The 15,762-nt window shown below is 36.9% G+C and overlaps 1 protein-coding gene across 1 annotated transcript in view; it reads left to right on the plus strand.

The window, feature by feature from the left end:
- The window catches only part of DICER1 (dicer 1, ribonuclease III), a 100,059-nt gene extending 84,953 nt beyond the window's left edge, over window positions 1-15,106 (plus strand). The window contains exons 26-30 of the mRNA XM_045015228.1: window positions 1,594-2,476; window positions 4,442-4,710; window positions 9,552-9,714; window positions 9,839-9,914; window positions 10,231-15,106. Coding sequence (XP_044871163.1) covers window positions 1,594-2,476; window positions 4,442-4,710; window positions 9,552-9,714; window positions 9,839-9,914; window positions 10,231-10,396 — 1,557 coding nt within the window. The 3' untranslated portion in view covers window positions 10,397-15,106. The remainder of the gene's footprint in view (window positions 1-1,593; window positions 2,477-4,441; window positions 4,711-9,551; window positions 9,715-9,838; window positions 9,915-10,230) is intronic.
- Window positions 15,107-15,762: the final 656 nt, after the last annotated feature.

The following is a 15,762-nucleotide window of genomic DNA, read 5'->3' on the forward strand; positions in this document are numbered from 1 at the left end:
AAGCAACTGCACTGATCTTAAGTGCTTTCTTGGGTCAGGGCCTTAGCAAGCTGCCAGGGCAATCCTTAGTTTGGTAACATTTTGACATACCTGTTTTTGATGATTTCCTCCAAGCCATACAAATTTGAAACCTGTTATTTTTCATTAATCATATGTATCACTAATTTTTCCTCCTTTCAATGACAAATGCACAGAGTAAAACTAAAGTCGAGCAACAGTATATAAAACAAAAATTATATCCATTTCTAATTAAACTAAAATGTAACCCAGCAGATTTTGCTTAACTGAATACCTCTTAAGAGAATTAAGTCTCTCAATGTATCCCCTTTGGAGTAGTTCTTGAGTTATTGTATTGTTTCACTCAATGTGCATGTTAATATTTTGTCCAAAAATGCAGCTTTTAAGAAACATGCTGTCTAAATGTGTGTTTTCTACATTCTTAGCCTGATCTTATGAAATATTTGCAATATTACAAAAATGCATGACAAATTGGAAAAATCTTTTTTGGCAAAACAGGGTGTGGAAGGTTCTCTGTTAGAACCTACATTGTCTTAATTTTTTTCTGACTTTTTTTTTTTTTCAAATACAGCTTGTATTGCATAATCAAAAATTGGCCTGTGCTTCCCCTCCCCCTCCCCCCCCTTTTTTTTTTTTTTAAAGTTAGATGACTTACCAAGTTACTGAATCCCCAGCACAATCTATCCAGGCCATCACCCACATAAACATCAAACTTTTGCCAAACTGGCATTAGAGCTCCTGTTTTTTTGTCTTTTCAGTCTATATATAAAAATCACCGTATTTGTTTTCGTTCATGTTTGCCAGTAGACTACAAACTACTTGATAATGTGGGAAAACTGGCACTTTGCTGCTTAGAGAAAAATGATTACAGTAGCCCAAGGATAAAAGGGATTTTTATAATTGTTTCACTGGAACCCCTTTCCATGTTTCATGAATATGCATGAATATGGGGCAGCATGCCTATGATTTACCTCCAGTAAGGCTTGCAAAAACCCTATAATAAAATGTATGTACTGTAGAAATGCTATTCATATTGCCTTCCTTGATTGTGTATAGTAGCATTACTTAGCAGCCAGAGAGAGAAAAATAAATTTTGGTACATCTAATGTCACTATTTTAAAATTGGTGTTGCTGTGTCCCCCCACCCCCGCTTTCTATGTGCATGAGTGGGTTATGGGTGGTTTTTATTATTTTTTTTAAGTGTCTTATGTACTAGACACAAGTAAACAAAAAAAAATCCTCTGCTTTTTTTTGTATTCCTATGAAACTTAGATGCTCATTGTAAGAAATTCTATTTAATATATATTGTAACAATAAAAGTTGCTTATAGAAAATTTAATTGTACCCCAAGGCTTTAGTCTTAGAATGAGAATAATAATTGGTATTGCTCTTTGCATCTGATTTAAACAAGTTAATTCATATCAATTAACAAAAAACAAATGGTCATGCTTTTAAAGTTAGCTGACAGTGGTTATAATTGAAAATGATCTCTTGTGCTTGCAGAGTTATGAAACTTGTTTAAAAGGTAATTATACCTTTTTTTCCCCCCATGCCTCATTTTATTTCTTCTTTCAGACAAAAGAAAGCTTGTTAGCTAATGGTAAATTTGATGACGATTATGACGATGAAGAGGATGAAGACCTAATGTGGAGGTTACCCAAGGAAGAAGCTGACCTTGAAGATGATTTTTTGGAATATGATCAGGAACATATCAAATTCATTGATAATATGTTAATGGGATCTGGGGCTTTTGTGAAGAAAATTTCTCTCTCGCCCTTTTCAACCACTGATTCTAGCTATGAATGGAAAGCACCCAAAAAATCATCCCTGGGTAATAATCAGTTTTCTTCAGATTTTGATGATTTTGACTATAGTTCTTGGGATGCTATGTGTTATCTGGATCCTAGCAAGGCTGTCGAAGAAGATGATTTTGTAGTAGGCTTCTGGAATCCGTCAGAAGAAAACTGTGGTGTTGACACAGGAAAACAGTCTATCTCGTATGACTTGCATACAGAGCAGTGTATTGCTGACAAAAGCATTGCAGATTGTGTGGAAGCCTTGCTGGGCTGCTATCTGACTAGCTGTGGTGAAAGAGCTGCTCAGCTTTTCCTGTGTTCATTAGGGTTGAAGGTGCTCCCAGTAATGAAAAAAACTGAATGGAACAGCACTTCGTGTTCTAGCAGGGAGAATTTTAACAGTCAACAGAAAAATCTTTCACCAAACTGTGCTTCTGCCTCTGTAGCCAATTCAGAGTGTTCTCTGTGTAAAGAAATGGAGTATGGCTGTTTGAAGATTCCACCAAGGTGTATGTTTGATCACCCAGATGCTGATAAAACACTGAATCACCTGATATCTGGTTTTGAAAATTTTGAGAAGAAAATTAACTACAGGTTTAAGAATAAGGCTTATCTTCTTCAGGCATTTACTCATGCCTCCTACCATTACAATACCATTACTGGTAAGTTGTCTGAAAGAAATTACTTCATTTCAGTATTAGATTGATATAAATAAAGGATGTACAGTGCAGGTTATTTTTTGTGCATAGATCTTGACTTTTTTTATATGTCAAAATAATTGCCTCTTAATACAAAAATGAATACCAAGAAGGATCTTCTTTCTGCTGTTTTTTAAGGGGTCTGCCAGTTAACTGTGTGTGACCTCTCCCTCCCTAAAATGCTACCAGGGCAAAATGCTCATAATTCCCTAGACCAAGTGCGTGGTATAGGGCACCATAACACAAGGTTTTTTTCTAGACTGTGGAGTTTTTTCATATTTTACCTCTGTCCCCTCTCTCATCAGCTGTTATGTGCTCAATACTAATCCTATATTCAGCAGGGGGACTTAGCAAAGAACCTCTGAAACTGCTGTTCCTCTAGAACTAGCCACCATGGTTTTCAAAAAAAAAAATTTTTTTTCTTCAAAAAATGGCATTTTAAAAAAAACAGTAGTTATTTCACTGATTTTCATCCCAAGAGCATCACCTTGACCATATTCACAAACCACCTTGACTTCACTGGAGCCGAGATTTCACCTGTAGGCTTCATTAGTCTGTTTTTCGTTGGAGTGGCCAAGTTTGGGAATGCTCAGAAGTACCTTTAGAGCCCGGTCCAGTGGGGTATATGTATTGAGTGTCCTCAACTCATACTGAGGTCAGTGGTAATTGAGGGGTTTTGTACCTAATGGGATCTAGATCTTAGAAAAGGATCAATTTCAATCAAGTGACGCCTTGACCAAATGTCATGGGGCCACGGAAAGTGGGAGTGATGATTTTCCAGGAGAAACTCCTCTCAAAAAACCCTCAGCTCTTAACATAAATCCTATTGAAATGTTAATATGCTATGATAGATGTCTAACAAGGAGAATATACATAGTATTAAAAATTAACATAGCATTTTAAAGTGCTTTACCTGGAGAAAGAGCTGTTCTTCTACAAACATTAAGCTTCACGATACTCGTATGAGGTAAGTGATAGGTAATTATTCCTATTACACAAATGAGAAAATTGAAGCATAGTGTTTTGACCAAAGTTACACAATCAGCGGCAGAAACTTGAATGGAATCTAGGAATTTAGATTCCCAGTCTCTTACTTTAGTTGACAGGGAAGAATATTTTGGGGAAACTATTAATGTTAGTGATATATGTTTTCATGAACAGTAAAAGTTAAAATGTGTCAGGATCCATATGATAGGTACTGAAAATTGCTTCATTCTAGTCATTTCATTTTTAAAGCTTTCTGTTTGTTTGATTTTCTTTCTTTCTCCATTTCTCATGCCTTTCTAGATTTGTGCTGGCTTTTATTTATACATTAACAACAAAACCCCTAATTCCCTAATTCAAAATTAAAAACCGCACATCTGAGAGTGAAACATCATTGAACACTTAAACTACAAAAAGTCTAAAGGAATAGAAAATTAGCTTAGAAACATTAATATTGAAAGTGCCCCACTTTCTTTTTTTTTTTTGTGTCTTGATTTCTTTATTAAATTTTTGAAAGCTTGGTTACCATTGTCTATTCAGATGAACACAGTTGTACTATCACTGGATGTTATTTTTGATCAGTCAGATTTAAGGCATTTGAGCCTTCATTTATAAGCCCATATTTTTGCCACGATGCTGTAAGTGAATATTTGGTTCAGAAGAAGCTTCATTATTACGTATAATTTGTGAAGCTTTTTCTTATATTTGGAATCCATTAAAACAGGCAGAACAACCTTTTAAGATAACACTGAAAACAAAATCCAGTAAAAAGATATCTATGTTTAAACATGGATAGATATTTATCTTTATTTGAACATTGGTTAACGTGTGGTATTTACATAGTAAAAAACCAAACCTTCTATCCAGAGAGGCCAGGAAAGAATGTGTTAGTTAAATAAACTTAATTGTATTGCTGTACATTTTTTTTATTTCCAATGCTTTAAGATTGTTACCAGCGCTTGGAATTCCTGGGAGATGCAATTTTGGACTACCTCATAACCAAGCACCTTTATGAAGACCCACGGCAACACTCTCCAGGAGTTCTAACTGACCTACGATCCGCTTTAGTCAATAATACCATCTTTGCATCATTAGCTGTAAAGTACGACTACCACAAGTACTTCAAAGCTGTCTCTCCTGAGCTGTTTCATGTTATTGATGACTTTGTACAGTTTCAGATGGAAAAGAATGAAATGCAAGGAATGGATTCTGAGGTTAGTAGTATTTGAAAGTATTTGCGTTCAGTGTCTGATTTTAGCATGTCATCAGAATTCTTAGCACAATACAGATTTTTATAGTGTGTTAGTGTTGACTGTATAGCAGCCAAAGAAGCATATGGATGCCAATAATGTAGTAGTATCAGAGGGGTAGCCGTGTTAGGCCTGGTCTACACTACGTGTTTAAACCGGTTTTAGGAGCATTAAACCGATTTAACGCCATACCCGTCCACACTAAGAGGCCCTTTATATCGGTATAAAGGGCTCTTTAAATCGATTTCTGTACTCCTCCCTAACGAGAGGAGTAGCGCTAATATCAGAATTGCCATATCGGATTAGGGTTAGTGTGGCCGCAAATCGACGGTATTGGCCTCCGGGTGGTATCCCACAGTGCACCACTGACCGCTCTGGACAGCAATCTGAACTCGGATGCAGTGGCCAGGTAGACAGGAAAAGCCCCGCGAACTTTTGAATATTTCCTGTTTGCCCAGCGTGGAGCTCCGATCAGCACGGGTGGCGATGCAGTCTGAAATTAAAATCCAAAAAGAACTCCAGCATGGACCGTACGGATGTGATCGCTGTAAGGGCAGGCAAATCTGTTCTATCTGAGCTCCGATACAGAAGACGAAATGCCAAAGTATTTTTAAAAAATCTCCAGACAGACGCCATAGCAGGGACTCAGCGCACTGCTGCGTGACAAGCGTAACGGAAAGCCAAAGAATCAAATGGACGCTCATGGAGGGAGGGAGCGGGGACGGACTCAAGCTATCCCACAGTTCCTGCAGTCCCTGAAAAGCATTTGCATTCTTGGCTGAGCTCCAAATGCCTGTAGTGTCAAACACATTGTCCGCGGTGGTTCAGGGCACAGCTCATCAATTTACCCCCCCCCCACCGCCCCCAGAAGTAAAAGGGAAAAAAATCCTTTCTTGACTCTTTTAAATGTCACCCTATGTCTACTGAATGCTGCTGATAGACGCAATGCTGCAGTAGCGAGCTGCTGTATCCTCTCCCCCGCTCCTTGGTGGCTGATGGTGCAGTATGGCTGATATCCATTGTCGTCATCAGCCCTGTGGCAGAGGGTGCAGTGCAGTAGGACTGCGCTCCCATCCTCATCATCAGCCTTGTGGCAGATTGTATAGTACAGAAGGACTGGTATCTGTCCTCATCATCAGCCCATAAGTAGACGGTCTGGTAACCGTCTTCATTATAGCAACAGGGGGCTGAGCTCCATCAGCCCCTGCCCTTCATGTGTAAAGAAAAGATTCTGTACTGCCTGGACTATCGTAGTAGGATGCTGGGCTCCTCTCCCCCACACTGCTTAATGTCCTGTCTGGACTATCGTAGCAGCTGGAGGCTGCCTTCTTCCCCTTATTTTATCTCACTAACAAGTCACTGTTTCTTATTCCTGCATTCTTTATTACTTCATCACACAAGTGGGGGGACACTGCAACGGTAGCCCAGGAAGGCTGGGGGAGGAGGGAATCAACAGGTGGGGTTGTTGCAGGGGCACCCCCTGTGAATGGCATACAGCTCATCATTCCTGGGGGATCTGACACAGAGCAGCTGTGCTCTCTGGTTCTCTGATACACTGGATCTCTAGTACACTTGCCCCATATTCTAGGCAGGACTGATTCTATTTTTTGATACCATAAAGGAGGGATTGACTCAGGGAGTCATTCCCAATTTTGGCTTTTGCGCCCCTGGCCGATCTCAGCCAGGGGCACCTATGACAGCAGCAGAGGGTACAGCACAGAAGGACTGGTAACTGTCGTCATTGCCAGTTTACAATGGCAAGGTAGACAGTACAGAATGGCTGGTAACCATCTCTGCTGTCATGCAAAAGCAAGTGAATGCTGCTGTGTAGTGCTGCTGAATCGCCTCTGTCAGCGGCATCTAGTACACATACGGTGACAGTGACAAACGGCAAAACAGGCTGCACGGTTACCACGCTATGGCGTCTGCCAGGGAAATCCAGGGAAAAAGGGCGCGAAATGATTGTCTGCCGTTGCTTTCCCGGAGGAAGGAGTGACTGACGACATTTACCCAGAACCACCCGCGGCAATGTTTTTTGCCCCATCAGGCACTGGGATCTCAACCCGGAATTCCAAGGAGCGGGGGAGACTCCGGGAACTATGGGATAGCTGCGGAATAGCTACCCACAGTGCAACGCTCCAGAATCCGACGCTAGCCTCGGACCGCGGACGCACACCACCGAATTAATGTGCTTAGTGTGGCCGCGCGCACTCGATTTTATACAATCTGTTCTACAAAACCGGTTTATGTAAATTCGGAATAGTCCCGTAGTGTAGACGTACCCTTAGTCTGGATCTGTAAAAGCAGCAAAGAAGTGGGTATTCACCCACAAAAGCTCATGCTGCAAAACATCTGTTAGCCTATAAGGTGCCACAGGATTCTTTGCTGCTTTTAATAATGTAGTAATTTACTTAGCATAACTGCATGTTTTCATTAAGCAGTTTTTACTAAATGAAAGTGCTCAGAAAATAACTTCTTAATTGGATTGATACCAGATTTTACCCCTGGGATCTTCTGTGATATCCAGTGTAGGTGATATCACACCTTCATGCTTACACCACAGTTTTTCCTTACACCTATTCAACAGTGTTCTTCATCGCTGACTGAGAGGCCCTGTATCCACTGGCCAGGGAAACACTGTTAGTATCTTTCAAGTGAACTATTTTAAGAGCAATTTGGTTGAAGATTTGTAAACACAGGCTTTGGACTGGCCAAGAAAACTTAAGTAAATTACATGTTGATGGACACTTGTTTTCTGGGAAAGAAACTAAAACCGAATCATTTCAGATAAGCTACTTAAACAACCACATCATGGCAATGGCTTTCTGTCTCAGCTGATCTGGGTCAGATTCAAACCAATTACCTAGAACAGAAAGATGAGACTTTTCTTTTTATTATCAAGCCCATCCAGTCTTCCTTAATATTTTGGTTTGATCTTTGTCTGATAAGTGTCCTCTGTAGTAGTCTTAAAAAGTGTGGTTTAATTGCTTTTAGAGCAAGAACCTACCTTCAAAGAATAGTGTTGATTAAATCTGTGACTAAATACTTGCCATCTTTGTCTTCAGTAGTTTGTTCACTCCATTACTCAGTTTAAAGGAGACAAAGGAGTTGAATCTATATAGGTACATATACATTTTTATCGCCCTTGCATTTACTACAAACCAAAACCTTAAATTTTCCATTGCAAGATGAGAAAACAACTGAGGGGACAAGTGTCAAATGATTTAATCACAAAGGATCAGACTCTGCCACCGTTATATTGTGTAGTATTCATTACAGTGGGTCTACCCAGTGTGAGTAAGTGGCGTAGAAGCTAGCCTTAAAGTTTTACAACAGTGGTTTTTGGCTTTGTGAAAGCGACCTAATCATTTAATATGGTTGAGGTGGTACCTCAGAAACACCAGCAGGTTATCAAATGGCTTGAGTTATTTAGTTCTTGTTTCTATCTACTACTCTACCTGCGCTAGACTGGCACTGGGTTACTGTGTCTTTTCCTTTAATTTCATCACAGTTAATGCAAGAATCTTTGATTCAGCAGATCCTGCCAGTTGGACCAATCTCCATGCATCTCTCCATGTCACCAGCTCTTCTTTTTTCAAATCTCACTCCTAAAACATCTTTTGTCCCTTATCTTGTACCTTACTTTTATTATTTATAAGGGGAATAGAACTTCCTAAAATGTTCTGCTGTACATATGGTGTGAAATACACTGCGCAAATACAGTTGCATATTTGTTTAACAATAAGATTGCTGTTTGAAGAGTTTGCACATTCAGTCTAGTTCCCTGTTAGACCTATTTTAGGAGTAAATGTTAGATGGGACTAATACATGGAGTAATACTGTACCTTTTAAGAGAGCGGCTGAAGTATTTGCCATAGAATTTTAAACTCCTAAACAACAACCAAGTGAGTGAGAGGCAGCCAGTAGGGGAAGAGAAGAGATAGGAAAACGTTGATTTCCATTTATTTGGGGGTCTGATGGTCAAAAGCAGTTTTATTCAATTCAGCTTCCTGTGTTATTTACACTAAGGCAAAATGTGGACAAAACTGCATATAATTGAAAAAAATACTATTGTAAAGGACTATATTAAAATCAAGATGTACACATAACACAATACGTACCCCTTTTTACAGTGCAAAAATAACAGAACTGCATAAAAGCAGTAGTAAACCATAGAATAAAACGCTGCATATATGTTAAAAAGCAGCCTCTCTGGCATCAAGTAGCTGAGCATACGAGTAGTATAAACACAGTCTGACACTACTGAGTTGTTTTTAATAATGGCTCATTTCTTTTACACTTACGCTACACCTGCCTTCTGTAACTAAGAATGTATGGAAAGAGTGTATGTGAGTTACATACAATTTAAACATGGTCTATTCAACCAAAAATTAGACTTAGGCTTTGAAAGCCTCCTTATAGGAGATGTTTAACATATGAACTCTCTTGGTTATGCATGGCTTACTAGCATTAACTGACAGACACAAGTCTGTTTCTTACTGGGAAAAACAGACCTACGGTGAAATTCTGCAGAATTAGTACAAGTGGGATTCAAAAAGCATATATGGTATCTGTATGTGGTGGATTTATTTTATTTTATTTTTTACACTCACATGTTTGAAAAACACTAGATCCAGCTACTTGGTTTCATTTGGGAATACAGCAATGATTTAGCTGTGGAAAAGTGTCATTGAAAGACTCAAAGAAGGCACATAGGACAGGGCATTAGAGAGATCTTCCATATCTGAAGATTTTCTTTTAAAAAAAAGTTCAGTGTAACAACTGTCTCTTATAATTTCAAACAGCTCAGAAGATCTGAAGAGGATGAAGAGAAGGAAGAAGATATTGAAGTACCAAAGGCCATGGGAGATATATTTGAGTCACTAGCTGGTGCCATTTATATGGATAGTGGGATGTCTTTGGAAATGGTTTGGCATGTGTACTATCCTATGATGAGGCCATTAATAGGTAACGTGTCCGCTTTCATAGAGAAAAAAGTTTTTTAGTATTTAATTGTCTTGTAAGGGGGGAAAAATCAAGTTTACCCTTTTTTTTCTTTTTCTTTTTCTTTTTTTTTTTTTTTAAACCATAGAAAAGTTTTCTGCAAATGTGCCTCGTTCCCCAGTGCGGGAGCTGCTGGAGATGGAACCAGAGACAGCCAAATTTAGGTAAGAGTAAATTTGCTTGGTAAGCATTGCTGTAAAATAGTTTTTTAAACCGTGCTTCATAGACTACTAAGAAATGTTAATGGATATTGTGTTTAATCTGTCCTATACTGAGCAAGAAAGATGTTCTTTGTGCTTACTGGTAACTTTTTTAGGATGTTTTCCCTCAGAAAACTTTCTAAGTAAAAGATAAAAATAAAGCCTATTTAATTATATATTTTATACACATTATATATATTATCCATAGGAAGACCATGTGAAGAGTCCTTTTTCACCTTTGCTTATGTTGGTGGTAATGTGTGTGTTTGTTTTTTTGCAGTCCTGCAGAAAGAACTTACGATGGAAAGGTCAGAGTAACAGTGGAAGTTGTAGGGAAAGGAAAGTTTAAAGGTGTTGGCAGAAGCTATAGGATTGCCAAATCTGCAGCTGCAAGAAGAGCACTACGAAGCCTCAAAGCAAACCAACCTCAGGTCCCAAACAGCTGAGACGCCTCTTAAAACAAAAACAAAAAATTAAAAAAAATTAAATTAAAAATCCCACAAAATAAAGTCATTTTTTTTAAAGTTGATGTTGAGAGGAACAAATTGAAGACAGAATTTAATGTTTGTTTGATAACAGAATAGCTAACAAAACATTTAACGTGTATAAAATTTTGGAACTAATTGTAGTTATAGGGGTTTGCGCAAACACAATCTTGTCTTCTTTCCTCACTTCTGCTTTGTTTAATCACAAGAGTGCTTTAATGATGACATTTAGTTAGTGTTCAAAAGAATTGTTGTCAGGTTTTTTTGGTTTATTTTTATTGTCAGTACAGCTTTGCTTAGTGTTAGAAGGCCGGGGATCTTATGCCTAATGCAGATGCTTGATTTATACATAGTAATCTTGAAATTCCTCAATCTGTGCACTAGTGCCAGTCATAAAGCAGTTTATAAACTGTACAGAATGATTTGGTATAAGAGAGAATAAGTGTGCCAGTATTGTCGTCCCTTCACCCCCTCCCTCCCATGTCATCTTTGCATCAAGATGACATTCTCAGTCATTATTGCACTTATTTGTTAGGGACAGGTTTTTAGTTGAAATGGCTGGCATACTGGCAGAAATAAATTTCAACTTCCTGATGCCACATAGTCTTGCATAAAAAGGTTCTTGCCTTAAACGTAAATAAACCCTCATTAACAATCTTTAATTTCTAATCTTTTTGGAGCAAACTTGTTTTACATTCCCTTCATTTTTATTATGCATTTTATGATGATACTGCTCTATATTTACAGTACAACACATTAGTATAGCTGTGACTTAACTTATTACAGGATTATAATAGAAATTGTATTCATATATATGTAATGAGGTTATTTTTAACAATTCAGAGGAGGTGATTAGTCTACAGAATTTTTTTTTTATACCACAAACAAAAAATGGTCTTTGGCTAAAATTCCAGTTTTACACAAACCTGCAAACTAGATAGTTCCAAGACTTGGAAACAAATAGTAATGAATAACTGCACAGTGCAGGCTGTTGCTCTAACAAAATAACCTTAGACATATCACACCTAAAATATGCTGCAGATTTTATAATCAATTGGTTACTTATTTAACAAATGGAGCACCTTTACACTTGGAAATATTTCCACATAAATTTCTTACTGTGCTTTTCACAGAGTTGCATGCATATTTCACTTACCAAAGCTGTGCTGTTAAATGCCATGAAAGCTGATGTTTGAGATGAACTGCCGTACTTTTGATAAATCTGTGATTTAGGTCCTTAATTTAGAGAAACTAGCTCATTGTTTTTTCAGTCTATTTGAAAAAAATCATACATTTTTAGGCTTTGCCTAAATCATACATGTTTCTTTAATTAGATTTTTGTAGGCACTCTTCACTTAAATACCTCAGTTCTGTTCTTTTCTTTTTTGCATGCATTGTTTTTTGTTTTGTTTTTGTTTTGGTGCTATGTTTATATATTATGCTTGAAATTTTAATTTTTTGCACTGTAACTATAATACCTCTTAATTTACCTTTTTTTTTAAAGCTGTGGGTCAGTCTTGTACTCCCACCAATATCAGCAGAGATTTGCTGCAATTTTGCCCTGTTAATTATGCTTGAAGTTTGAGAAAGCTGAACAAGGTGTTTTAATGTTTTCCAGCACATTGGTCTGAACTTGGTGCTGTTTTATGTGTTTAAATTACGAATAAATACTGTATTTCCTGCTTTGAAAACCCCACTCCCTTCCATACACTCTCACTAAATAAACAACAACAAAAAACCAAACCCTGTCAGCTCTAGCTTTCTAGAAAATAGAAAAAGAAAACAAAAAGCCTTCGTGCAAGGGATGGACATTAAGCTTCTCTGAAATACAGAATTTTGTAATTAGATTTTCTATCTAAAATTTTTTAATCTTAAAATTATAATAATTCTTACAGAAATCTGAAAACAAATTCCTGGTATCAATAGTATAATAATACAAGTGCAATGTTTTAAAAACAAAATAACATTACTATTTTGGTTCTTTAATCATTATGAGAGCAAAAAAGTATCATGGGAAGTTTAAAACCCACAAGTCTTGAAATATATTTAAATTAAACTTGTTTTATGCAAGAAAAAAAAAACTTTGTATGAGTAAATTGGTATGAACCACCACACAATTAAAAATTTATTGATAACCATTTCTTTCAGCCAGGAGTCAGGATTTTACAGCACACCAACGGAAAGTGGATTATCATTAATGTGAAAATTCCATGGCTCCTGGCCCAAGGGTCAATTTTTAAAATAAGTCATAGCATCCCTAAGACTTAAAAAGAATAAAAGTTAATTATATTACAAGGAATAATATAAAATAAAAATAGTGGGGTCCTCTGCAAACACTAAGAAATAGGTTTCTTTCTTGGACGTCTGAAGGTGATGGATTCTCACAGTTTTGAGGTAAATCTGTTAGCAGTAAAAAATGACATGGAAAAATCAAACTTTTGCTACCAAGTGTTTGATGTAAAGAACACAAACAAACTGAATTTGGTGTTATGCTCTGTATTTCAGCAGTGGTCAATGATCCCCTTGATACCTGTTTCCTATGAATTGGTAATAAGAAATGTATAGTGGCTGACTATAGTTTCTGCTGCTGATGTTTTTTAAATGCCGTAACTCTTTTCCAGTGTGACCTCATTGAAATATTTCAAATCTTAGAAAAATCATCCCAGTTTCCATGCTGTACAACGATGTGTTTCACTCTTCAGTTGATATGATTATGATATTGGATAGTGTATGCTATTAAAGACCTAAATCTGATCATTTGAAGGTTGGGATAGAAATCACTTGGCAATGCTGTAAGCACAAGTGTAAGTGGACTGTTGCAACCCATCTTCAAAAGCAACCACACAGATGCCTCATAAATAGTGTGGGGGTTAATTGGCATGAACCTTGTTTTTTATCATCTTAGTTCTATTATACTGTACTTTAAACAGTCCTCATAACTATGCTGTGTTTTTATTTTATGGCTTTTTTTTTTGCGCTGTTCTATTCATGTAGCACAAATAAGCATTGCACTTGGTACCATGCTTTACCTCATTTCAAGGAAAAAAATATGCTTAACAGAGAGGAAAAATGTGGTTTGGCCTTGCTGCTGTTTTGATTTACTGAATTTGAAAAAGATAATTATAATGCCTGCAATGTGTCATTTACTTGCACAACTTATATAGGTCATTTGTAATGTCTGTGGCATTTTTACTGGGTATGAAAATACAACAAAGACGTTATGAAAATCTTGATTGTATTTTAAAGCTATTGTTTTTTTATTACATCATTTTTACTGTTATGTGAAGTAATTAAAATCAGAATGACCTCTGACACTCCTGTAGTTATCTCTGAACAAATCAACATGTTGTGCGCATAGTGTAGTTTTTACAAGAAGACAGCCCATAGCAATTTGGTCAACTTTAACTAAATCTCCCCTTTTTCTGGATATTGAAGGATCTGTAGTGACTTCTGAAATGTTTATTCAGCTTGATGCTGCTAACATTTGTATCAAAAGGCCTACTATTTTTCAGTCTCATTACATGAAGCTATGCTGTGACCACAGAGTACAGAATTTAACAAGAATTCAAGCCAATCTGAGTACCAGTTCAGAGTATAATGCAAAGCCTAATAGACACAGGGACAGATCCTTAGTTGGTGTAAATTGGTGTGGCACCATTGAGATTTAGAGTCATTTCAGTTTACATCAGCTGAGGATATGCCATTAATTGTTTGTGTCTGAGTTTGGGTTTCTTTCCCGGTGTTTAAAAATAGTCATCTGGGAAATGTGTGCTTATGTGTCTACAGTATGTATGTCACCTATCTATATAGAAAATACAAGAGGCTTTGGATCACAATCTTAGCAGCACTTATGAAGCTGAAGACAACACATTCCTATGTAATTTGCTGTGATGTTACACTTATCTATATTTAGCCACATCCCATTCACTTTTTTTTTCCCCCACATGAACAGTCTCTGAAAATCAGTGGATCTCTTGTGAGTCCAATGAGAAGGATTTTTACCTGTGGTACTTGATTATTGACACATTTGTATTTTTCAACCACTTAAATCCATTTTAACTTCTTGAAAAATTTATCTTTATTTTACACATTAAATTAAAAAACATAAAACTACAATTTACGACCCTGAAATGTAATCTAAATATCAGCTGTAGCTCCATTAGAATTATGTTGGCAAATATGAGTAGAGGTCATTGTTGTATACTCCACTAGCAGTTAAAATTAACTTATTTCAAAAGTAACTAAACATATATACACTTTACCCAATAAATCCTTTAGATCTCTTCCCCCTTTTAATTTGGATAGCAACCACAGACTATTTAAATTGCTTTGTAGATGCACTCAAAATGCACTGCAGCAGCAAGTTATGTAGAAAAACAACAAATATTTGTGAACAAGAACTGGGAATTGCAGGTGTTTTTATTGTATATAGTTTGACATAAAAGATGGTTAAAATCAAGTAGAATGAATAACAAATAAAATTTGATGAACAATAAAATATTTACCATCACATGCTGCAGCTATCTTTAAGGGACATAAAATGTAATTCATTCATACTGTAATCATGCTGCAGAAATGTGCAGCCTGCACCTTATGGATCACAATTACCTTTAATAGTTTTTTGTAACAATTGTAGCTGAGTATATCTCCAATAAAGTTATGGTCTGTTCACTTTGTGTTGTCTTTCTTTAGTTTAATTAAACTATTAGAGCCTTTCAAGAAATATTAATCTTTTATTACTCACAATTTTTACTTTTCAGTTTGAATCTAAGTAACAGTCTTTAAATGTAAAATGTATTTAAATTAGACTAGGCAATAACGTTTGTGTACAGTTCCACGCATCCCATTCCACTGATGGCCAGTCAGAAAAAAATTCTCAAGGTTTCTTTAGAATTTTTTTAAACCCCTCATACATACCTCTTAACTCAGGTGAGAAATAATGGCCCTGCAGCCACAACCGGATCTGTGTGGGTGTGCCTTTACACCTGCACAACATCCCCTTGAAGTCAGTGGGACGTGTATGCACCCGAGTCTGTCTGCAAAGGTGGGATTGCACAATTTGGGCCAATATTTTTAAGAGACAAACTTGTTAAACTATGCAAATAAAAATACATTGACAGTAAAACAATTTTTTTTTTCATTTATGGTGTTTTTCATTTGGCATCTCACTCATCTGGGATACTGAAAACAGACTAGTCCAGCTTGTGCACTAGTCCCATGCTGCAAAGTTTAAGGAGGCAAGAGAGACCTGTCAGTCACCCATCAAGGATTTGCTCTCCCTTCTAGAAAACTCCCCAGTTGGATTTTTAAGAGCAAGCACCTGTCAG

The sequence above is a fragment of the Mauremys mutica genome, chromosome 4, assembly GCF_020497125.1.
Source record: "Mauremys mutica isolate MM-2020 ecotype Southern chromosome 4, ASM2049712v1, whole genome shotgun sequence".
NCBI classification, from domain to species: Eukaryota; Metazoa; Chordata; order Testudines; family Geoemydidae; genus Mauremys; species Mauremys mutica.